Consider the following 26,125-nt stretch of genomic DNA (forward strand, 5'->3'; position numbering starts at 1 on the left):
CTGAGATCAATGTGTTTGCAGGAAATCAGATGATTCTCTACTTTAACAGCAGAAGACAGAAGCACCAGTGCGACCGACTGATAGACACAGACATATGAAAATAGTTGTCATGCGAACTGTAGATGATAACTCTGCTTTAATCAGCTCTAATGTACTGTGCTAGTGCCATGCCCTTAATTCAAGGGAAATTAAAATATGTTTCCACTGTATCAGGATATGTTTTTTTCTAGTACTATTTAGAAAACAAAACAATTGCCCGCAATCTCTGAAGTCTTCAGTCAAAATACAACAAATATATGTCAAGTCTATGCCACGGAATAACCACGTACAGCAGACATATCAATCTATAGCAGCTATCTGTGATATAAATGACTTGCAAAGCTGAGTGCATATAGGAGGAAATGGCTCTGATCCCCAGTCACTTCTGCACTCAGATCCACCGCAGCGCTGGGGCCTTTTGTTATTTAGTACTAAATCAAATAGTAATGAGGTCTGACGGCCTCTGACCTCTGTATTAGCGGCCAATCCTTCAAGAGACACTGCAAGAGATCAGCCCTGCCATGCCAGACACTGGGGATCCTCAGCCACTGAATGCTCTCACACACGGTGGGAATGTTACTGCTACGATATAGTGCATACAATTCACTCATTATCGATAGATTGGAGCATGCATTCTATTCTAATTTGCATTAATAATTGTATTATTATTATTAGTAGTAGTATTAGTATTATTAGTATTATTATTATTTTATAAATGAACATTACAAAAAAAAGAAAAAAAAAAAGAAGAAAAAACTGTATTATAAATCTGAAATGACACAATATCTGCTAGATATATAGCAGAACTTGTGTCTGCAATTTTCACTTCAGATCGACGGATCAAATCGATAGATGAGATCTGACATTGATAGTATATAGAAGAAAGATAACATACGCAGGTATGTGATTTTTTTCATATTACGAGCATTTTTCCGACTAGTTATTGATTGAAAATGAATGGAGAGCACACACATGGAAGGATTGCCAGAATTTCGATGAATAATTTCCAGCAAGCATGTCCGATCGGCTTCTGATAAAGAATGCGATCAATTTTGATCTGGGATTGATTGGTTGCTTGCTGTCAATTTTTTTGGCCCAAACCGATCATTTTCTTGATTCAAAAGTATAATCTGAAGTTAAAATTGCACGGTGTGTACCCTCTAGATACATTATGGATAGATTAATATGTATTCTCGACTGCTTTAACAAAATTATGAAAATGAACAAACACAAAAAAAAAAACAGTGTAAAGTAAATCTGAAATGACACAAGAGCTGCTAAGTATATACAGTAGAATGTGGTAGCGCATACAGCAATACTGCATACATTCTAGGAAAGCATAATATATAGAGAGAAAGCAGAGGGCTGTAGTGGTTTTGGAGAGGGTCTCCTCCTCCTGCCTTGTATCATTCTGCTTGGTACCGCCCCACCCTCCATCCAATAAATAAATGACTACTACTGTCCTCATCAAATTCCACAGCTCTTTCCCTTAGACAAACACTGCAGCAGGCGTGTCTTCTGGTAGCTGCTAATCAAACCTTATTCTGCATTAATTCACACCTGGATCCCAGAAGGGAAGAAGGGGCGAGCGGGCAGCGCACAGACCATGTCTACTGGCTCCCTGAGTGATGTGGAGGACTTCCAGGAGGTGGAAATGTTGGGGTGTGATGGCATCAAACTGGATTCTAGCAAAGAGTTTGTTATTCTAAATGACAGCAACGAAGAAAGCTCAACCTGCGACAATGGCTCACCCAAGAAAGGCAGGGGAGCTCCAGGAAAGAGGAGGAAAGCCACTCGCAAGAAAAGTCCCCTGGGTGGGGTTAACCATGAAGGGAAGCAGGTCCAGAGGAACGCTGCTAATGCCAGGGAGAGAGCCAGGATGAGGGTGCTCAGCAAAGCTTTCTCCAGGCTCAAGACTACCTTACCCTGGGTGCCCCCGGACACTAAGCTCTCCAAGCTGGACACCCTGAGGCTGGCATCCAGTTACATTGCTCATCTGAGGCAGATACTGGCCAATGACAAGTATGAAAACGGATACATCCATCCTGTCAACCTGGTGAGTGTCTTCTAGCTGTGTGTCCTGGAGAACGTGTATGCTCAATCATTAATGATAACTATTTTGCGACTCTCTTGTATCCAGAATCATGCCTGATGTGGACTCTAATTAGCACAATGCAATGGTAAAATATACATAAGCGGCTGCTTGCTGTGCGACCATTGTCGTTTATTTATCCTACTTCTCGTATTGTGTTAATGTGTGTGGTTTACAATGTATATAGAACTACAGAGCTCCTCAGTAAAAGTGCAGAGCTTCAGTATGCCACCTAGTCCTGGGATCCCAGCCCGCTGCGCTCATATTTCTTCTCTTATCTCCCTGAGCTGTAAATTATGAAACTGTTAGGATTTCTTTTGGAAGGGAGGAATGTCTTTATCAGTAGTACATGCATTTTAACTCCCCTCAATTAAGGGAAAAGTTACACAGTGTACAAGTCTTCTTTTCTGCTTTAATTAAAGGAGGCAGGGCTGCCCAGGAGTTTTGAAGCAAGTGTTATATTGCAAAAAGAAAGATAAAGTTCCACTGTATCAAAATATAAACAGTAATAATAATAATAATAATAATAATACATTATTATTATTATTATTATTATTAGCCTAAGTTATCTCCTGGGTGATATTTTCACACCTTATCAATAAAATGCTTTTTTTAATACTCAGAATAGTTTTGACAATACTATTTCAGCTACTGTTTGGTCTTTTTTCAATGATAAAGTGCTGAAAAGTTATTTTAAACAGAAGATGAAAAAATATCTCCAAGGAGAAAACTCAGGAGAAATAGTGAATGGAATGAGGGGCAACGAGGTGATAAGCTTTGTACAGATTAATCCAATCAGATACCAGGAAATACGTACCTATTTGCTGTACATTTACTCGGTGTGTGAAGCAGACTCCATCTCTGGTCACTGCACATCTCCTGCAGTTCATCCCATTAATGTACAGAACAGCAGAAACGAAATATAGTCTATTCTATCCCAGAATAGGAACATAAAAGAGTACCAATAAAATATGCGGACTAGATAAGGCTCAGAGCTAGTCTGAGTTATGGATTGCTTGTAGTAATGCTGGAAATATTTGAAATCAAAACAATGAGAATATAAAGGAACTGTGCTGATTAGATTTACTCCTTGCTATAAAGATAATATTCTCCCTGGGTGTCAGTGTCTGGAAGACGGGAATACATTTTCATGAGGTGGTATCTGCTCTGTGACTAATCCCCTCACATCAAGATTCCCATCCCACACAAGAGTGGATACAATCTCCCATGTACATGGAATGTATCGAGTGAGGTCCTTGTACAATCTCCCATGTACATGGAATGTATCTAGTGATGTCCTTCCCAAGAGTGGATACAATCTCCCATGTACATGGAATGTATCCAGTGATGTCCTTGTAGAATCTCCCATGTACATGGAATGTATCTAGCGATGTCCTTCCCAAGAGTGGATACAATCTCCCATGTACATGGAATGTATCGAGTGAGGTCCTTGTACAATCTCCCATGTACATGGAATGTATCTAGCGATGTCCTTCCCAAGAGTGGATACAATCTCCCATGTACATGGAATGTATCGAGTGAGGTCCTTGTACAATCTCCCATGTACATGGAATGTATCTAGTGATGTCCTTCCCAAGAGTGGATACAATCTCCCATGTACATGGAATGTATCCAGTGATGTCCTTGTAGAATCTCCCATGTACATGGAATGTATCCAGTAAGGTCCTTGTACAATCTCCCATGTACATGGAATGTATCTAGCGATGTCCTTCCCAAGAGTGGATACAATCTCCCATGTACATGGAATGTATCTAGTGAGACAGTCGATATTTCCCATCCTGCATGTATATGTGTGACTGCAAAACTGCACTCTCTATACTTAACTATTGGTAGGAGTAGCAGAATTGGATAATTAGATAGTTCAATAAGTATATTCAAAATTGCCATGCTAATTCCCCTTATTATGCTTGGTACATACAATGAGATTTTCTGTCAGATTTACCGTCAGATCGATTATTTCCAACATTTTATTTATTTATAAAGCACCAACATATTACGCAGTGCTGGATCTGATCCAGTCTGATCGATTTTCCGTTCACTTCTATGGAAAATTGATTGGAAATTGGATGGGACATATTGGAAATAATCGATCTGACAGTAAATCTGCCAGAAAATCTCATGGAGTGTACCCGGGTTGTGGCTAGCAGAGTTGGATGATTAGATGGTATAATTAGGTTTACAGTTAGATATCTAGGTTGAGAAAAGACTTGCATCCATCAAGTTCAACCTCTTGAGCCTTACTGCACCCCAATCCAGAGGAAAGAGGAGTGCAAGGGCAGAATATATCCTCCTGACTGGATGATGGAGTCATCTTTTCACACCTAGCAACCATACCTATGTATGTCATTCAATGTTTAAATGCAGATATATTATTTGGCATACATACTTCCTGTGGTGATATATCCCAATCCCATATCATAACCATACTTATTGTACAGTTCCCTGTAAAGCTCTCCTAGACCTATAGCAATACCTGAGCTGGTTGACTAGGAGGTATATTCTCTATATTCTCTATTACTAGCAGAAGTACTCTCTGTAATACAGTAGCCTACATCTCCTGATATATATGGCATTACCTGAGCTGGGTAATTAGGTTTCTTAGTTGTACTCTTTTTAGTTGCCAGGTTTTCTGATTTCAACCAGGAAAGTATTGTCTTGTATTTATTTAGTGTCAACATCTTCTGTAGCACTGTACAGAGTGCAAAAATAGACAATGAGGAGCATAGATACATGATTGAGAAGTTCAACATACTGTACAATCAGGACATCCAGTGACACAAGTACAAATACATACAATTGATGTATAGTTTTAAAACAAAGCCAATACTGGTACATGTTCATTTGATAAAATACACAGAAACAGGAAACACAAGGGGGAGGTCTCTGCCCTTGTGAGCTTACAATCTTGAGATACCAGAGGTAGCTAGTTCAGTGTAATAATAATATTATTATTATTATAATTATTATTATTATTATTATTAGCTACATTCCCAGCAGTACTGGAGATGGTTGATTAGGTGGCTGTAGTAGGAATATGCTTCTTGCTGGCTTTCTCCATATTACCTTGCCAGAGCTGGATGAGTGTGGGGTATAGATACATTTGCTGTCTGTTTACTGTTTAGGTTTTATGATAATAGCCAGGGCACTTCTAGAACTGGATGATCAGTTACTGGCAATGGTATACTCTTTTATTTGCTACAATCCATAATAGAGTATCAGAGCTGGCAGAATGTGCCCCAGAGGTAGGTTTACTTTCTAGGTAAACATTCTAAATAGGAATTTGCAAATGACTTCTGTTTTTAAAAGGCACATTTATATTTAGCATAACTAAAAAATAGGGCTTTTTGGTCCCTTTGAGTCCAATTTCCTGGTGGTTCTTGGTCACCATGAGCTACTCTGCAACATTTCTAGATAGCTGTTCTATTTCATATTATTACTTGGCAGTATCAGAGCCGGATGAGGACTTTTAAGTAGTGAGTATCTCCAGTGCAGAACTGACTGATCAGGAATACTTGTTAAATGACCTAATATGTTGCCAGACTTTCTTTAATCACGGCAATACCAGAATCTGGGAGACCTTGTTATTATTCATGGCAGTGCCCGAGCTCAGCTGGATGTAGAAAATGATTATGTGGTAGATAAGTGGTGGAAGAGGATGGGTGATTGGGTGGTGGTAGGAGGTTACACACGCTATCTCCATCGTACATACAATCATGGTAATTCCATAACTGGCTGCTTAGGTGGTGCTGGTAGTTACTCTCAGCACTTTCCGTTCCTCCTCCAGAAATGATCTGTAGTGTCACCAGAACTGACCGATTGAGTGGTTGTACGATGCTGGTGGACTGATTTTTGCTTATTTGTTTCCCATTAGACGTGGCCGTTTATGGTGGCTGGAAAACCAGAGAACGAGCTGAAGGAGGTGGTGGGCTCAAGTCGCTTGTGTGGAACCACCGCATCATGACATTATGGAAGGAGCCTACAGGCGGCAATTGCTTGAAGGGACATCTCACATGATCACAACCAGAACTTTTACAGACTGATACAAAACAAAGCATATTCCAGAGGAGACCAAATGTACATACCGAAGGGTTCACACCTTATATTTAACTTGATAGCTTTGTATGTTTCACGCTGTCCTGAGCCTTGCTGGTCCAAGAGAACTCAGGACATTGTCTGCAACTTTGTACTATAGGATATGAAGAAGACGGGGCGTCTGGCGAGGCTTTGATAGCCCTTTCCATCGATCGACCTCACTTTTAGATATAAAGATTTATATTAAAAAAATATATATATTTTTTCCTCCAGAAAGGATAACTATTTCTGCAAATAAATGCTACTTGTTTATATATGAAAAGAGAAAATTAATGGCTTTATTTGGAATATATGTATATATATATATATATATGTATATATATATATATATATATATATATATGTATATATATATATATATATATATATATATATGTATATATATATGTATATATATATATATATATATATGTATATATATATATATATATATATATATATATATATATATATATATATATATATATATATATATAGCCACTCAAGTACAGCTACAGGTCCTTTTTCTGGCTTATCTCTCATTCGCAGACCATTTATTTTGTTTATTTTGGTAAGGACACCAATACTCTGCACTGCCCTCTGAACCCGGTCTTGCCTCCTCAGTACTCTGGGCATTTTTTAGATATACATCTAATGTCACAGGCTGATGCGACTGTCATCTCCCTGTTTTTCTAAACACTGATAATACATCAGCAGTATTATTCTGTTTGTGCGATGGGATGAGGTTTGTTTTTAGATTGGTTTGATAAGATGACTGTACTGGGCCATTTGTCAGGATCAGCAGCAGTAATGACGGCTGCAGGAGGGCCCAGAAGCTGGCTAAGCTCAGTGATAAAAGAGGGTTAACTAAAAGCAGAACGGGGTGGCACAGGTTTATCCTGCAGAGGGGTTAGGATTTAAATGCTGTTGATGGCGAAATTTGAGATAGCTTATTCTCAGACAGATAAACAAAGCAGAGGCGAGAGGGAGAGACTATGATGAGATAGTGACACTGGAGCAGCCCATCCACAAGATCCCAGCAGAGCTGTTTAATGTTTCGGGGTTGTGACCGGACTGTTTACACCATGTCTTCGGTTATTTATACTGATGTACTAGCAGAGAGCTGTACATTTCCGCTTCACTCCTGCTTCTGCTAGTGTTTCTTCTGACAGAGAGAGCAGCCTCCCAGACTGCAGGTAAAATGAGATATCCAGTGCCAGGCGATGACAACCTACAGCTCAGATAGATGTGCCAGAATTTTATAGTCTCCCAATCTCTAGTCTGGAGAGAACTGCACTGCAGCAAGGGCAGGATTTTATATTCTACCAGTCACTAGTCTGTAGGGAACTGCACGCAGCAAGGGCAGGATTTTATATTTTACCAATCTCTAGTCAGGACAGAAATGCACCCCAGGAAGGGCAGGATTTTATATTCTACCAATCTCTAGTCTGGACAGAACTGCACCGCAGCAAGGGCATGATTTTATATTCTACCAATCTCTTGTCTGGAGAGAACTGCCCTGCAGGTAAGGCATGATTTTATATTCTACCAATCTCTAGTCTGGAGAGAACTGCACTGCAGCAAGGGCAGGATTTTATATTCTACCAATCTCTAGTCTGGCGAGAACTGCACCACAGGAAGGGCAGTATTTTATAGTCTACCAGTCTCTAGTCTGGAGAGACCTGCATTGCAGCAAGGGCAGGATTTTACAATCTATTAGCCTCCAGTCTGGAGCAAACTGCACTGCAGAAAGGGCAGGATTTCATAGTAGCCAGTCTCTCTGGAGAGAATTAGACTGCTGCAAGGGTGGGAGTTTAATAGTCTACCAGTCTCTAGTCTATAGAGAATTCCACTGCAATATGAGCATAACTTTATAGTAACCAGTCTCTAAACTGGAGAGAACTGCACAGCAGAAAACGTAGAATTTTATAGTTTATCAGCCTCAAGTCTGGAGAAAATTGCACTGCAACAAAGGCAGCATTTTTCGTCTACAAGCATGTGGTCTGGAGAGTACTGCACTGCAGAAAGGGCAGGGTTTTACAGTAGGCGGCCTCTGGAGAGAACTGCTGTGAAGCAAGAGCAGGATTTTATAATAACCATCCATGGGTGGAGGAGACCAAAATAAAATAATTAAAAACAGTTTAAAAAGGAAAGGTGTAGTTAGCTTATTGCTCCTTAAAGGACATCCGAGGTGAAAAAAAAAACTGAGATAAATAATTGTATCTGTCATCCTCCTTCTAAAAATGACTTTTAAAGTTATTCCGCAGTTTTATTTTATATTTAGATCAACTTTTTAACCACTTGATGACCCAGCCTTTACCCCCCCCCCCCCCCCTTAAGGACCAGCGCTGTATTTGCTGATCTGTGCTGGGTGGGCTCTACAGCCCCCAGCACAGATCAAACACCAGGCAGAGCGACCAGATCGCCCCCCTTTTTTCCCCACTAGGGGGATGATGTGCTGGGGGGGGGTCTGATCGCTCCTACCTGCGTGTGGCTGGCGGGGGGGGGGGGCACCTCAAAGCCCCCTCCACCGCAGGATTCCCCCTCTCCCTCTCCTCCCTCCCTTCCCTGTAGATCTGAGGCTGCACAGGAACGGATCTGTCCTGTGCAGCCTCTAACAGGCTCCTGCCTGTCATGTGACAGCGATCCCCGGCTGCTGATTGGCCGGGGATCGTTGATCCAGTACAACGCTGCTACTGTTAGCAGCGTTGTACAAATGTAAACAAAGCGGATTATTTCCGCTTGTGTTTACATTTAGCCTGCGAACCTCGATTGGCGGCCCGCAGGCTATTCACGGAGCCCCCCGCCGTGAATTGACAGGAAGCATTCCTGATTAATTAGCCTGCAGCCGGCGACGCAGATCTGCGTCGCTGGTCCTGCAGCTGCCACTTTGCTGACGCGCGGTATGAGTGCGCGGTCGGCAAGTGGTTAAGCTTTTACTGTTTCATGGCCTTTTCTTAATGAAACATTAATTGAAGTATGCCAGGGCTAAAATATATGAACTATTGACCTTTTTTTTAATCTCTTTCCTGCTCTTAGAAGCCATTTACTGCCACAAAACTGTTTTATGGCTGCAATTCCTCACCAGTGAGGGTTACACTAGAGTCCGACCCGGTCCTGACCCAGACAGGAACTGCCACTTACATACCTGATTTTTAACTTTTTCAGGCAGAGAAAGTAAAAAAGGAACACAACATAGTTATTTGTGTGCTAGGCACTGTACATACCCATGTCTATCTTATAATGTCACATGTCACCTTGTGAGTCCTTTAAGATCTAAAAAATAGTCAATATGACTGTATTCTTTATTTATATTGTTTATTGTACACAAAAAGGTTAGACAACAATGACAATGTGTTTCTCAGGTATTTCTCACTTCTTCAGGTCAATTAGCAACCACCAAAAGTGTGACTGCTTCCCTGAATGCAGACAAAATCATTCTTCATCTGCAATCAGGGCAACAGGCACACTTTTGGTGGTTGCTAATTGGCTTGAGGAAGAGGGAAATACCCAAATGCATTTTCGTCTGACCTTACTGTGTGCAATACACTTTTGAAAGAATACAATCATATTGGAGTATTTTTGTGATCTTCAGCAGAGGTAAGCCAACTCTACCTCTCATTTTCAAACGGTTTTTGATTATGTAATTATTTTGGGCACTCCCACACACCAGTATCTTTGTTCACACCTTTGTTGGAGGTTGTATTGTGTTTAGAGTAGTCCTTGCTTTTACACCAGGACCTACCTAACTACCGGGTGTGCAACCTTCTAAGGAGCTTAACAAACCCGAATGGAGGCAGGAAATCATCTGCAAGACTTATTGGTGTTTGCATAATTGCTGCAAACTGAAATCTGCAATATCATTCTTATTTTTTATGGTATTACCATATTTCATATGGCGTTTTGACTTATTACACTGTTGGCTCCTACTTTGTGTTTCTCGGTGCAGGGATTGTGTATTTCTTGACCCACACTCTTCCAGCTCTGAACAGAACTGCACTGCCACAAGAGCAGGACTTTATAGACTACCAGTATCTAGTTGTAAGAGTGCTATATTGCAGGAAGGGCAGGATTTTATAGTAATCAGCCTCTCACCAAGGGCAGGATTTTATAGTAGCCAGCCTCAAATCTGGAGAGAACTACACTGCTGCAAAGGCATGGTTATTATTATTATTATTTTATTCATATAGCGCCAACATCATCCGTAGTGCTGTACATAGAACAAAACAAATATTGGGAAACATATATACATGAGAAGTTCAAGACACTGTACAGTCATGACAATCAATACTACAAGTACAAATACATACATAGATACTGTGTAGTTGGTACATGTTCATATGGTAAATTACAGCAATATAAGAAACACAAAGGAGGAGGTCCCTGCCCTTACAAGTGTATAATATAGAGGGTGGTGGGGTGGAAAAAATAGGAAAGGAAACACAGGGGATGGGGCAATGAACTTCCAATGCTACCTATACCAAAGTATAGGCTTGTCTGAATAGGTGTGTTCTTATAGGTGGAATCTTATAGTTTACCAGCCTCCAATCTGTAGAGGACTACAGCAAGGGCAGGCTCTTATAGTAACTAGCCTCTGCTGCAACTAACAGGTACATTATTTTAAAGTCCACAAACCTTTGGAAACAAATACACTGTAGCAGGGATTGGATATTAGCCCTCCAGCCACTAGAGAGAGCACCAGAGTGCCACAACTACAGAGGGGACAGGAACTGAGACTGTATGTTAATTTGCCTCTACAAAGAGAACATCCCTGCAATAACCACTGAAAAGAACTTTAGAGCAATATAGGCTACACTTTGCAGTGTACCAGCCGCTGAATGGAGCACCAGCAGTCAGCTATAATGACACAGGCATCTCCTGACTCAGATAGGGAGGTGGCACTGCTGTCACCTCCTTATCCACTGAGCTATTGCAATCTTATACTTCTCATTTCCTCCATGTCCTCCTCTTTTCATCCTCTGCTGTCTTGCAGTGTCACAAGCTTGTATTATTTGTTTTTTCATCACCCTCCCTCTGGATATTGAAGATCTAATGAACTCCTCCCGACCTTATTCCCCATCCCTTACCAGCTGCCCCCATTTATCTCGCAAGTCAAGTCTGGTGCCCCAGTATGAAAATACACCACACTCCTCCCAAGCTATGCCTGGAGCTTCTAATGCCCAGGACAGCTCAGGAGATCCTATACTGATTGCACTACATATTACAAACTTAGATGTAGTTCTATATTTGTCAAATGTATTATCCTTAGTGGTAAATTAATAAATAAATGCAGCAAAAGAAGATAATAATAATAATAATCACTACAACCACAAAATAATAACAATAATAATAATAATACAAACACTTATTATTGATATTATCTTGTTGTTGTAGTAATTATTATTATTACTACTATTAGTATTATTAGTATTATTATTATTATATATTCAGGGCTTCTTTTGCTGCATTTATTATTATTTATTTACTATTAAAGATAATGAATATTAATAAAACATTTGTTATATTCATTATTTGTAATGCTAAATAAATAAATAAATGCAAAAAAAGAAATTCCAAATATATGATGTTGCTGATGATACTACTACTACTACTTCTACTGCTGCTGCTACTACTACTAATAATAATGCATTATTATTATTGTTGTTAATATTATTATTATTATTACTTATTTTCCTGCATTTATTATTTACCATTAAGGCTAATTAATATTGCCTTACAAATTTATCATAAGGAAAGCAACTACTTTAAATGATTATACATTCCTTTAAGTGTAGCATGGGTTTAGATAGTAAAGAGATCATTATGTACAGTGTTGCTTATCTGTATGGCAGAATTTTCAGCCAGTATGAAGATATGGTATGGAACCATATTGGCCTTTCTGGAATCCAGAGGCAAACAGCAACTTTTTTTTTGCGTTTGCATTTTTTGTAATAAGAATGATTGGGGTGATGTCCTTGGAAATAATATGTTGTTTGTCCTTATACAAGCTTTGTTTTATTTGTTCAAGTTCCAACAAAGATATGTGCGAGGGAACGAAATATTTATTGATATTGCAAAACAAATTTCTTGTACTATGGCAAAATCATTTTGTACTTCGTCCAAGCTCTTGGAGGTCAAGAGAGTTAAGGAAATATATCTATCTATCTATCTATCTATCTATCTATCTATCTATCTATCTATCTATCTATCTATCTATATATATATATATACATATCTATCTATATATATATATATATATATATATATATATATATACATATCTATCTATCTATCTATCTATCTATATATATATATATATATATATATATATATATATATATATATATATATATACATATCTATCTATCTATCTATCTATCTATCTATCTATCTATCTATCTATCTATCTATCTATCTATATATATATATACATATCTATCTATCTATCTATCTATCTATCTATCTATCTATCTATCTATCTATCTATCTATCTATCTATCTATCTATATACATATCTATCTATCTATCTATCTATCTATCTATCTATCTATCTATCTATCTATCTATCTATCTATCTATCTATCTATCTATCTATCTATCTATCTATCTATCTATCTATCTATCTATCTACATATCTATCTATATACATATCTATCTATCTATCTATCTATCTATCTATCTATCTATCTATCTATCTATCTATCTATATATATATATATATATATATATATAAAACTGGGAAGAAGAAAGACAGGAAAAGTATCACAGCAACATATTCATTGATCAGGTTTGATATTGCATGTATTTGGCTGCTGGTAGTCTGGCTGCATTAACAAAAAACAAGAAAATTTTTTCCACATTGCGATATCACAGAAATAGAAATATTAAAAAATCACTTTAAGAAGAATGCATCAACTCTGAATTGTTTGCATGTCATTGACGATCTCTAATAATAGGTGAAAGTATACTTGGTGTCACCTTACACCTCAGCAAAGATCTAATCAAATTTGATCACAACACTGCCACCTCTAGCTTGGTATTGCTCAATGCAGTACAAAGCTAATGCAGCTGTCAGGGATGAGCGAGATCGATTTAGCAAAAAGTGAAATCGTGCCGTAGTGTTCAAGTTGTGTAAGCAGGAGTTTAGGTTTTCTCACCTAGGCCGCCGCTTGCCTTCTATGTTCCACACTGCTCTTCTTCTTTTGATACTTCCCCCTTCTAAACCAGTATTTCCGTTGTAAAGGTGGAAGTATCAAAAGATGGAGAGCAGTGTGGAGCATATTGGGAGGGAAGTGGCTGCCTGGTAGAGTTAACCCCTACTTAAAAAAGCCTGAACCCTCTGGAACAATTTCGCTGCTAACTGAACAGAGAACAGTCCATTGTCACTAAGTTTTGTCACCTGCATCAGATTCTGTTGGAAACACTGTGGAATAAATGTGTTTAATGTGCAAATCAAAACAAATGAAGCAAGCTAAAATAATGTTTGCCATTAATCCTAGCAGTACAGAGAGCTGAAGCTAATGGATTGTGTTTTTCTCAATAAAAGTGGCATTATATTGTAAAGCGTACCCATTAAATGCCTTGGCAGTTCAAGATGTGAAAAAAATACATGAACAGAGATTACTTCAGCAAAAAAGATATCAGAATAATTAAAAGCATAACAGAAATATAAGTTATTGAAACAATAAACCAATGACTTGACTTTCCTGTTAAACACAAGCTAGACTCTATCCATAACATACATGTCAAACTCCTGCCTGCAGGCCATATCTGAGCTGCAAAGCCATCGAATTTGGCCTTCCAAGTGCTTTTCCCACTTTGCATTATGATTGGCCCACTCTAGAATACCAGGGAAGCTATATGTTGGAGGAAAAGCCCTAGGTTATCAGGGAAGCTATATGGGAGAGGGAGGGGAAAAACACTAGACACCGGGGAACTGTGTAGGGGAAGGAGGGAAGCATTAGAAACCAGGAAACTGTATAGGGGAGAGGGGGCACTAGACACCAGAAAACTGTATACGGGAGGGAGTGTGGACCACTAAAAACCAAGAAACTTTATAGGAGGGGGTGCATTAGACACCAGGGAACTGTAGCGGGGAGTGAGGAGAGGGTTCATTAGACACTAGTGCACTTTATAAGGGAGGAAGGGAGGGAGCCATTAGACATTGAGATCCGCGACTTGGTCCCAGTAATTAATTTTGACCCACTTTGTATTTGAGTTTGACACCCCTGATCTGACACCCCTGATCTATACCAATGTCCACACCTATCTATTGAGCATTAGCAGAGCTGTGGACTCCACTGACTATTATATCAGTCACTAGCCCAGTTCACAGCATAAAGATGATAGTCAGTGAATCAAGGCTATTAACCATTACAAGGCTGGGCAAATACACAGTACAAAATTTAAAGAGACCTTGGCTCAAAACTGACAGATAGCCAGCAGCTAACATATCAAAATAAATAATACTGTTGGTGCCACATATCCAACAGGCATGTGGGTAAGCACCTCTGCCAGCAACAAGACCAATCTCCCAGAGGGGCTCAAGTCAGTTTAATTTTTTGGGGACATGCAGTTTACATGAATTTATTTATATAATAATAATAATAATAATATAAAATAATCCACACATTTGTATAGCGCTTTTCTCCTGTTGAACACAATGCGCTGACGAACCCAGAACTTTTTAGAGTATGGGACATGTGAGACGTTGCCAGATTCTGTCCTCAATTTATTTTCTCTTTTGGCCCAGTAGGTATCTGCATTCTTTAGCAAATGACAAACTACAACATGCTAAATCTTGTAACTTGCAGCATTCAGTAGGAATCTATCACAACCTCATCATCTTTTGCAGAGTCCAGGCTTTTGCAATCAGGCCCAAGGCAAAGGTGAGGGAGGCACCATACTTGAGTGCAGCAGCCAGCAAAGAGAGTCTGAGGAGTGCATTTGAATCAGTGCAGCCATGGCAGGGGACAATTCCACAGTAAACACACAGCCAAACTGTGCTTTCATCCCCTAATGTATGCTGGTCAGAACGAGCAGCTGGGGTTGACAGGGGGCATCTGTGCTTGGCTGTTGCTATCCAATCTGTGGTGGCATCAGAAGCCCAAATTTACATGATAAGGTGTGAGAAAACGCGGAAAAGCCGCCGCGAGTACTCAGAGTAAGGCGGCTAATTCCGCGTCCAACATGGCATCCACTAGCCTGACGGAGCGTGGAGAAACCGCCGCATGCTCAGTGAACAAGGCGGCGGATTCCGCGTCCGACGCGGCGGTTTGCACGCATGGGCCCACCACTAGCAGTATGGCTGTATGCGGGGAAACCGCCGCATGCTCTGACAGCGGTGCGGCTGGCCCCGCGTTCAAACCAGCAGATACATTACAACACATGTCTGGTGTGGCTGGGACTGATAGTCCACACAGGTTCAGAAGGACGTGCGCGCGCGTTGAGAGGTAGAGCCTTTATGACAGTCAGAAGGGTGTCAGCTGATCCAGCTGATCAGCTGACAATTCTATCATTGGTCCAGCACTTAGGGGAGGCGCCGGAAAGCGCTTGTATATATATATATACTGGGTGCTGGTCATGTCTCTGGTGTCTGGCGTTGCGATCACTACGTGGTAGCACTCAGACCTTGTCAGTATCTGTGATATTTTCTGTGTTATTACTTCAGGCTAGTTCCAGGGTGTTGATGATCAAGGAACTCACACCCAAGACTAGGGAACTGTATTACCATTCTGTTATACTTCAGACTAGTTCCAGGGTGTTGATGATCAAGGAACTCACACCCAAGACTAGGGAACTGTATTATCACTCTGTTATATATCAGACTAGTTCCAGGGTGTTGATGATCACGGAGCTCACACCTAAGACTAGGCATTGTTATTATCTGTTATGACTTTCTGCTTTACTGACCACTCTCTTGATCTCTGATTTGGTACTTCGCTATATCTGATACTCTGTTGCTGAACCCTGCTTGTCTTTAGATTCTGAATCTGTCTCCTGTCTCTGTATCTGATCTGTCTGTCTGTTGCCGAGCTGGCCTGTCCGACCTCGAGAACTATCTTCCCTGTTTGGAGATAGTTCACAGACCTGTCAGTGACACTTCACCATTGGTGTCACTCACTCTCTGGTCCTTCCCACTCTCAGCCTGGCTCCGCCCCTTGGGGAGCATCAGACCATTGGAAGGAACCTGTTCTCTGAGCAGTATCTCTTACTGCCTGGCACCCTCTATACGGGTGCTTTCCTCAAAGTATTACTGTTGCACAAACAGTCATATTACTCAGGTGTCCAGAGGTTAGAAATATATCTGATTATCGGTGATACTGCAGATCATCAATAATCGGGTATATATCTGTATTTTCGGTGATACTGCAGATCACCGATGATCAGATCCTCTCTGTGTTACACCGATCGTTACAGAACGCCAGACCCAAAATGCACATGGACGCACACACCGACCGTCTGGGCACAATTACCACTTCGGTGGATACCATCAACCAAGTGCTGGGTAATCACCGGGCGTTAATTGACGCTTTGTCCGGGTCTTTACAAACCCTCCAGACGGCTGTGGACGAAGTGCGATCTCCTCCTAGCACAGACATACGTATGCCTGTACCTGAAAAATTTTCTGGTCACAGATCTGATTTCCGAAATTTTAGGAGTAGAGTGTTATCATACTTTGAGTTGAAACCTAGATCTTCAGGAACTATGGCCCAAAGGGTCACATTTATTAAGACTTTGTTATCAGGCGATTCTCAGACCTGGGCATACAGTCTACCCGCTGGAGACTTAGCCCTAACCTCTGTAGATGAATTTTTTAAAGCTATGGCAATAATTTACGATGATCCAGACATTGCCTCGACTTCTGAGCGGAAGCTCAAGTTATTACGTCAAGGCAAGAGTCCGGTTGAGGAGTATGCTGCTGAATTCAGAAGGTGGTCAGTATCAGCCAGGCTTTGCTCTGTTAGATTGTTTCCTATCAGGATTGTCAGATGAGGTCTCTGATTTTATGTTAAGTCAGCCTGAACCTAAGACCATTGATGAGGCCATTTCATCGGCCATCAGGATCGACCCTAGGCTACACTATCAGAGACAGACCCGGGGTAGAAATCATGTAAAGATGATGTCGTACGCTGCGCCTCCTGTGACTCCACCTCCTCCCGTTTCGCCTCCACCCGAGCCGATGCAGATTGGCCGGTCGAAGTTGTCTCAGGTGGAGCGGAGACGCAGGATTTCAGAGCAGTTGTGTCTTTATTGTGCAGAGGGGGGTCATAGAGTACAGAATTGGCCTAAGTAATCAGGAAACGCTACTGCCTAGGAGTAGTTGGGGGTAATACCCTAGGCGTACAACTTTTACCCCTAGATGATAAAAGATTGCTTCTTCCTTGTACGATTGCATGGGAAGATAAATCTGAAGTCACTGAGGCCTTCGTTGATTCGGGCTCAGCGGCTAATTTTATGGATTACGAATTTGCTAAAAAATTGGGTATTCCGCTCACCCTGGTAACACCACCTATCCAGGTTACGGCAGTGGATGACTCCCCCCTGCAATGTAGCCGTCCTCTGTCTCAGACACCAGAGGTGGAAGTCACTATAGGGGTGCTGCATAGGGAGAAGTTGCATTTTTTTGTGTTACACATGACAACCTCCACTATCATCCTTGGCATGCCTTGGTTACACCTTCACTCCCCTCAGATTAATTGGGCCACTGGTCAGCTAACAAGCTGGTCAGCCCATTGCTTTCATCATTGTTTAGTGAGGGTGATCTTGGGTCAGACCAGGATTCATGTGGAGGGAGTACCAGAACAATATTCTGAATTTTCAGATGTGTTTTGTCCCAAAGCTGCAGATAAACTACCTCCACATCGCCCCTTCGATTGCCCCATCGATCTCCAATCTGGTTGTATGCCCCCTAGAGGTCATCTCTACAATTTATCTGGGCCGGAAAAGGTGGCCATGCGAGACTACATCCGTGAAAACTTAGCTAAGGGTTTCATTCGCCCTTCCCGGTCGCCTGCCGGAGCAGGTTTCTTTTTTGTAAAGAAAAAAGACGGAGGCCTTCGGCCATGCATTGATTACCGGGGCCTGAATAAAATCACAGTAAAAAATCGCTATCCATTGCCTTTGATAGACGATTTATTCACTCAGGTCACCAATGCTAAGATTTTCTCGAAATTGGATTTGCGGGGTGCATACAACCTGGTGCGGATCAGAGAGGGCGATGAGTGGAAGACGGCCTTTAACACAACCAATGGGCATTACGAGTACCTGGTGATGCCCTTCGGGTTGTGTAACGCCCCGGCCGTCTTTCAGGAACTCATTAACGAAGTATTCAGGGAGGTGTTGGGTAAATTTGTCCTAGTATATCTGGATGATATATTAATCTTCTCAGATAACCTCTCTGAGCACAGGGCTCATGTCAAATTTGTGCTGCACAAGTTAAGACAGAACATGCTTTATGCTAAATTGGAGAAATGCATTTTTGAGGTAACATCTGTCACTTTTCTGGGGTACATAATTTCCACCTCAAGCCTTTCTATGGATCCTGCCAAAGTCTCTGCTGTCCTGGAATGGCCTCAGCCAGTGAGACTAAAATCTCTCCAGAGATTTTTAGGATTCGCTAATTACTATAGAAGGTTGATAAAGGGGTACTCCGCAGTCATAGCACCCCTCACCAGTCTCACAAAGAAAGGGGCAGATACCAACCACTGGTCCCCCGAAGCTCTAGCTGCTTTCTCCACTTTGAAAGAAATGTTTTGCTCTGCACCCATTTTGAGACACGTCGACACCTCCTATCCTTTTATTGTGGAGGTGGACGCCTCGGAGGTCGGGGTAGGGGCTGTGCTGTCTCAGCGTTCTGGGTTGCAGGGAAGATTACACCCGTGTGCCTATTTCTCTTGTAGGTTTTCACCAGCAGAGAAAAACTACGATATAGGTAACAGGGAGCTCCTAGCCATTAAATTGGCCTTCGAAGAATGGCGTCATTGGCTAGAAGGAGCAGAACATACGATTACCGTTTACACTGATCACAAAAATTTGGAATACATTGAGGGGGCTAAGAGATTGAGTCCCCGTCAGGCTCGGAGGTCACTGTTTTTCTCGAGATTCAGATTTGTAATTACGTACACTCCGGGTAGTAAAAACGTTAAAGCAGACGCTTTGTCCAGATGCTTTGAGCCAGAGACAGCACAGCCCTCAGACCCAGAGACTATTATCCCACAGAGAGTGGTGTTGGCAGCCACAGAGACCTGGAAAGACTGGATGGAGACTTTAAGTCCCTTCCAGCAGGATGTCCCTGAAGGAAAGCCTGAGGGGGTGATGTTTGTACCACTGCTATTTCGTCTCCAGATATTGCAGATGTTCCACTCCCACAAAAATGCTGGACATCCTGGGGCCACCAGAACACAGGACCTTGTTGCTAGGTGTGTTTGGTGGCCTTCATTGGCAACTGACTGCAAGGAGTATGTTAGAGCAGTGTTTTTCAACCAGTGTTCCTTCCGCGGCACACTAGTGTGCCGCGAAACGTTGCCTGGTGTGCCGTCCTCTTCTCCCCCTCCCGCCCGTCCCCGCGGCCGCCGCTGTTATTACCTTAGCAGCGGCCGCTCTCACCTCTCCAGCGCATGTGTTTATTCTAGCAGCGTATCTCCAGCTGCTCTGTGTGATGCGGAAGGAGGCAGGGCTCGGTTACCATAGTAACGGCGATACATATCGCTGTTACAGGAAGCCGCTGCCCTGCTTCCTTCCGCATCACACAGAGCAGCCGGAGATACGCTGCTAGAATAAACACATGCGCCGGAGAGGGGAGAGCGGCAGCTGTTAAGGTAATAACAGCGGCGGCCGCGGGGACGGGCGGGAGGGCACTATACTGGCGCACTATTCTGGGGTACTATACTAGCTATACTGGGGCACTATTCTGGCTATACTGGGGCACTATACTAGCTATACTGGGGCACTATACTGGGGCACTATACTGGCTATACTGGGGCACTATACTGGCTATACTGGGGTGCTATACTGGGGCACTATACTAGCTATACTGGGGGGCTATACTGGGGCACTATGCTGGCTATACTGGGGCACTATACTAGCTATACTGGGGCACTATTCTGGCTATACTGGGGCACTATACTAGCTATACTGGGGCACTATACTGGCTATACTGGGGCACTATACTAGGGGGCTATACTGGGTCACTATGCTGGCTATACTGGGGCACTATGCTGGCTATACTGGGGCACTATACTGGCTATACTGGGGCACTATACTGGCTATACTGGGGCACTATACTAGCTATACTGGGGCACTATACTGGCTATACTGGGGCACTATACTAGCTATACTGGGGGGCTATACTGGGGCACTATGCTGGCTATACTGGGGCACTATACTAGCTATACTGGGGCACTATTCTGGCTATACTGGGGCACTATACTGGCTATACTGGGGCACTATACTAGCTATACTGAGGCAACTAAACTCCCTACACTGGGGCAACTATGCTAGCTTTGCAGCCGCACCCCAGCCCCCTCCCCCCCCTTAGCCTGCTGCCCACTGTGTTAGAGAGTGTGCAGTATGTGCAAAAAGCAAATCCTCCCGTCTGGAACCTGTGGGAACATTGCAGCCTTTGCCCACCCCGAGTGAACCATGGACCCATTTGTCCATGGATTTTGTGGGTGAGCTTCCGAGGTCTGAGGGCATGTCGGTCATTTGGGTGGTAGTCGACCGTTTCAGTAAAATGGCCCATTTTGTGCCTCTGAAAGGACTCCCCTCGGCCCAGGAGTTGGCCGATCTTTTCATCATCCACATTTTCCGGCTACATGGCATTCCGGAAAACATTGTGTCAGATCAGGGAGTCCAATTTGTTTCTAAATTTTGGAGGACATTTTGTCATCAAATGGGCATGGAACTGTCATTTTCGTCGGGCTACCACCCACAGACCAATGGTCAGACTGAGAGAGTTAATCAGTCATTGGAGCAGTTTCTAAGGTGTTATGTTGCGGATGCGCAAAATGATTGGGTCAAGTTCTTGCCGTTTGCAGAATTTGCGCACAATAATTTGAAAAGCTCTTCCTCTGGATTTTCTCCGTTTCAGGTGGTAACTGGAAAGTTGCCTAAGTTCTCTCCACTGCCAGTAGCTTCCACTCCGTTTCCAGCTTTGGAGGCCTGGCAAAAGTCATTTAAGAACATTTGGGGGATCGTGAAAAATAATTTGGAGAAGGCTTTTCAAAGTCAGAAAGGTCAAGCTGACAAGAAACGCTCCTTAGAGTGGAAGTTCCGGCCAGGAGACTTGGTCTGGGTGTCCACGCGTCATTTGACCCTGAAACAGCCCTCGCCCAAGATCCAGATTTGTCGGCCCTTTTCCAGTGACCAGGAAGATCAACAATGTTACTTATGCCATTGATCTCCCTGCCAGCATGTGTGGTGTAAGATCCTTTCATGTGTCCCTGCATAAGCCAGCAGTTCATGTAGGTTCCACTCCTCCTCCTCCTGTGATGGTAGATGATCAACCTGAGTACGAAGTAGAAAAGATTTTAGACTCACGTGTTGTACAGAACTCATTACAGTATCTAGTTCACTGGAAAGGGTATGGTATTGAGGAGAGAACATGGGTACCTGAGTGTCGCATGCATGCTGATAAATTAAGGAGGGAGTTCCACGCTTTATATCCTGAGAAACCGGGTAGGAGCTGTCCGGAGTCCACTCCTCGGGGGGCGGGGGGGGGGGGGGGGTACTGTGAGAAAACGCGGAAAAGCCGCCGCGAGTACTCAAGAGTAAGGCGGCTAATTCCGCGTCCAACATGGCATCCACTAGCCTGATGGAGCGCGGAGAAACCGCCGCATGCCCAGTGAACAAGGTGGCGGATTCCGCGTCCGACAGCGGTGCGGCTGGCCCCGCGTTCAAACCAGCAGATACATTACAACACATGTCTGGTGTGGCTGGGACTGATAGTCCACACAGGTTCAGAAGGACGCGCGCGCGCACGTTGAGAAGCAGAGCCTTTATGACAGTCAGAAGGGTGTCAGCTGATCCAGCCGATCAGCTGACAATTCTATCAGGTTTCATTGGTCCAGCACTTAGGGGAGGCGCCGGAGAGCGCTTGTGTATATATACTGGGTGCTGGTCATTTCTCTGGTGTCTGGCGTTGCGATCACTACGTGGTAGCACTCAGACCTTGTCAGTATCTGTGATATTTTCTGTGTTATTACTTCAGGCTAGTTCCAGGGTGTTGATGATCAAGGAACTCACACCCAAGACTAGGGAACTGTATTACCATTCTGTTATACTTCAGACTAGTTCCAGGGTGTTGATGATCAAGGAACTCACACCCAAGACTAGGGAACTGTATTACCATTCTGTTATACTTCAGACTAGTTCCAGGGTGTTGATGATCAAGGAACTCACACCCAAGACTAGGGAACCGTATTATCACGCTGTTATATATCAGACTAGTTCCAGGGTGTTGATGATCACGGAGCTCACATCTAAGACTAGGCATTGTTATTATCTGTTATGACTTTCTGCTTTCCTGACCACTCTCTTGATCTCTGATTTGGTACTTCGCTATATCTGATACTCTGTTGCTGAACCCTGCTTGTCTTTAGATTCCGAATCTGTCTCCTGTCTCTGTATCTGATCTGTCTGTCTGTTGCCGAGCTGGCCTGTCCGACCTCGAGAACTATCTTCCCTGTTTGGAGATAGTTCACAGACCTGTCAGTGACACTTCACCATTGGTGTCACTCACTCTCTGGTCCTTCCCACTCTCAGCCTGGCTCCGCCCCTTGGGGAGCATCAGACCATTGGAAGGAACCTGTTCTCTGAGCAGTATCTCTTACTGCCTGGCACCCTCTATACGGGTGCTTTCCTCAAAGTATTACTGTTGCACGAACACTCATATTACTCAGGTGTCCAGAGGTTAGAAATATATCTGATTATCGGTGATACTGCAGATCATCAACAATCGGGTATATATCTGTATTTTCGGTGATACTGCAGATCACCGATGATCAGATCCTCTCTGTGTTACACCGGTCGTTACATAAGGACAACATTTACACAATAAGGTATAATTTTCTCTATTTAAAAAAAAATGGAATTTCTGACGTTAGTTACGGTTAAGTAACACTTGTTTCAAAACCGTATCCAGGGCTGTTTTTTTGCCCTGGTCAAATAGTCTCCCGATCGGCGATCGCCGCACGGAGACTGAAGGCGGGGCAGAGCTTCGCCCCCCGAGCAGGAGATGCACGCGCATCGTGCGCGCGATCTCCTGCTAGCCCCACAGAAGACCGTTCATGTCAATGTGCGTGGATTGGTCCTGGGGCTGCCGCACTGCTCACGCCAATTGGCGTAGAGCAGTCGGCAAGAGGTTAAGTGTCCCTCTTTCTCATCTCAAAAAGTTGGGAGGTATGAAACTGGTTAGCAGAGGCAGAGGCTGGATAGGCTCCAGTCTCTGGTCACATGGCTGCAAGGGCATGGGGAGAAGAGACAACATCTATTCTCCCTCTTCTCAGGCCCCCCTCTTCCTGCAGTGTGTGTGTGTGTGTCAGCACTCCCTCCTCCCCCAAAGCATTACAGAGCACAGCAGGGAGGATTACAGGCAGCTGACACTCACCTCCCCTGGGTTCCAGTCCAGGCACATCGGGTCATATCTGCCTCTTCTGTAATGATTCTGCTCTGCATTTCCTTCTTCTCCATTGGGGCTCTAGGCTCCATATGAGGAGCAGGAAGTACAGGAAGTGGATGGGGGCATAGCTAACTATACTGGGGAGGAGTAGCAAATCAGGCTACTATAGTGGGGGGAGGGGGGGAACATCTAGCTACTACACTGGAGAGATGTATGGGGGCACAGCTGGCTACTATACTAAGAGGGAGGAACATATATAGCTCCTATACCGGGGGGAGAGGGAGCACATGAGGCTAATATACTAGGGGGAAGGGGGGCACATCTAACTACAATACTAGGAAGGGAGGCGCATCTGGCTACTTGGGTACTATACTGAGGGCGGGGGGAGAGAGAGGGGCATATCTGGCTAGGGTAATAAAGTAAATTAAAAAAAAATGTCCAGTGATATAACAGTTTCACTTTTTGAATAAAATTACTATCCAGTTTATTGAAGCACCTTTTACACTCACATTTCATGTGTACGTTGGTTTACCCTGTTTTACACCAGGGTAAAGCAATGACAATGGAAGTCAATGGGGCCTTTTACATTTACTGCATTGTGTTGCACCGGAAGTGTTCATCACACCGGAAGTGTTCATCCTGCTGCAATCCCTACGTACAGCCTGCAGCACGTTACCGCAAGCACTTAATGCATGGTGCTTTGGGTAATGGAAGTCAATGGCTGACGGAGTAAGTGTGAACTATGGAGCATGGTACGTTGTGACACGCATGCATGGACTGACAAAAATCCCAGTGACATATTTCCTGTGTAGCAGGGAGAACATCACTAAGTGGGCGGCGGCGCTATGCGTATGACCCTGTCGACAATCTCTGCTGCAAGGTCATATGTTTGTACTTTTTTTGCATTGTGGTGGGATCAGGGGAGGACTGGGACCTTTTGGCCTGGAGGGAAAACACAAACTAGAGGCCCGGTTTCACAGCAACCCCAGCCCAATTGACGTCACATGCGCCTCAAGTGCTTTATACCGGTAGTCATGTGGTAGTCGCCAATGCAGCAAGGATACTCAAGGGACAGCATGACAGGTAAAGTTTCAATGCACAGGCACCGTGGGGCACATAATACACTTTGAGGGACAACGGCCGGGGTTTCCATCGTGTTCATAGTTTGTTATTATCACACTTCATGACCACATCGGCACATCGATACATTCAACTACTTTACACCCAAAATAAGTCAAATTGTTATATGGGCATGCTTGTGGTGGCACAGATTTTCATCCGATTGGATAATAATTATGAAGCGATTGGTGGATCAGCCAGCCCTAAATCATTAAATGAGAGGCAGCCTGGGGGGAAATCTCCCCCCTTCCCCCCTGGCCAGTCCTCCCCTGGGTGGGATGCGGCAAGAGCATGGCTTCATACCACAACGCAAACATCAAGTGTAAAACTGGCCTGAGAGGCACCTGTAGATTACCAATGGCTGCATACATATGCACTGCATTGAGCAGTACAAAGCACATATTGGAGTATTCTCATCTATTTTCAATAAGGTTTCTGTTGAAATCTGATCAGTATCAGGCCTGGAACCCCCCTGGGGGACACAGAAGCGATCGGCAGTGATAGGCTGACTGGGGAAGGGAGGGAGGGAGGGTAAATTATTTAAGAAATATACATTTTTATAAAAAAATAAATAAGAAAAATATTTGTAAAAAAAAACAAACAAACATTGGGGGAGCGATCAGACCCCACCAACAGAGAGCTCTGTTGGTGGGGAGAAAAGGAGGGGGGTGGATTACTTGTGTGCTGAGTTGTGCGGCCCTGCAGCGAGCCTTTAAAGCTGCAGTGGCCCAATTTATGAAAAATTGCCGGGTCTTTAGGGGGGTTTAACACTGCGGTCCTCAGGTGGTTAAGCCACGCCCCCGTCACAACCCTAGTCATGCATACCATAAAGATTTCATAAGAAAAATATGTTGTTTTATAATTCAAATCACACTTGTCCTTTCTATCCCGGTTCATTTTCCTTCATATTAACATTTTAAAATGAGTAATATATCAAATTAAAGTATGGGAATAAAGTTTAGAGTCAATCAAACAAATGTTTTGGTCGATAAATATATATATATTTACATAGAAAGAGGGACAAAGTCCTGAAAGAGGGACACATGAAAAGGAAAGAGGGACAGAGGGACAGGGCTCCCAAAGAGGCACTGTCCCTCCGAAAGAGGGACAGTTGGGAGCTATGCAGTTTGAATTACAAAATTGGCAGTCCCTCAAAAAAGCTT

At 43.1% G+C, this 26,125-nt stretch overlaps 1 protein-coding gene across 1 annotated transcript; it reads left to right on the forward strand.

Moving 5' to 3' along the window:
• Nucleotides 1–1,532: 1,532 nt before the first annotated feature.
• Nucleotides 1,533–6,486, forward strand: TCF21 (transcription factor 21). The gene is made up of 2 exons (XM_068279486.1): nucleotides 1,533–2,095; nucleotides 6,024–6,486. The coding sequence occupies exons 1-2, from the start codon at nucleotides 1,646–1,648 to the stop codon at nucleotides 6,111–6,113; spliced, it is 540 nt and encodes a 179-aa protein (XP_068135587.1). The 5' UTR covers nucleotides 1,533–1,645; the 3' UTR covers nucleotides 6,114–6,486.
• The last annotated feature ends 19,639 nt before the right edge of the window (nucleotides 6,487–26,125 follow it).

Source organism: Hyperolius riggenbachi, chromosome 4, assembly GCF_040937935.1.
Source record: "Hyperolius riggenbachi isolate aHypRig1 chromosome 4, aHypRig1.pri, whole genome shotgun sequence".
Taxonomy (NCBI): Eukaryota; Metazoa; Chordata; class Amphibia; order Anura; family Hyperoliidae; genus Hyperolius; species Hyperolius riggenbachi.

What these genes read in the sequence shown, in the direction of transcription:
- TCF21 (XM_068279486.1), top strand. Translation starts at nt 1,646, where the DNA reads ATGTCTACTGGCTCCCTGAGTGATGTGGAGGACTTCCAGGAGGTGGAA. An exon ending in ACATCCATCCTGTCAACCTG is followed by an intron (nt 2,096 to 6,023) that starts GTGAGTGTCTTC and finishes GTTTCCCATTAG; the next exon opens with ACGTGGCCGTTTATGGTGGC.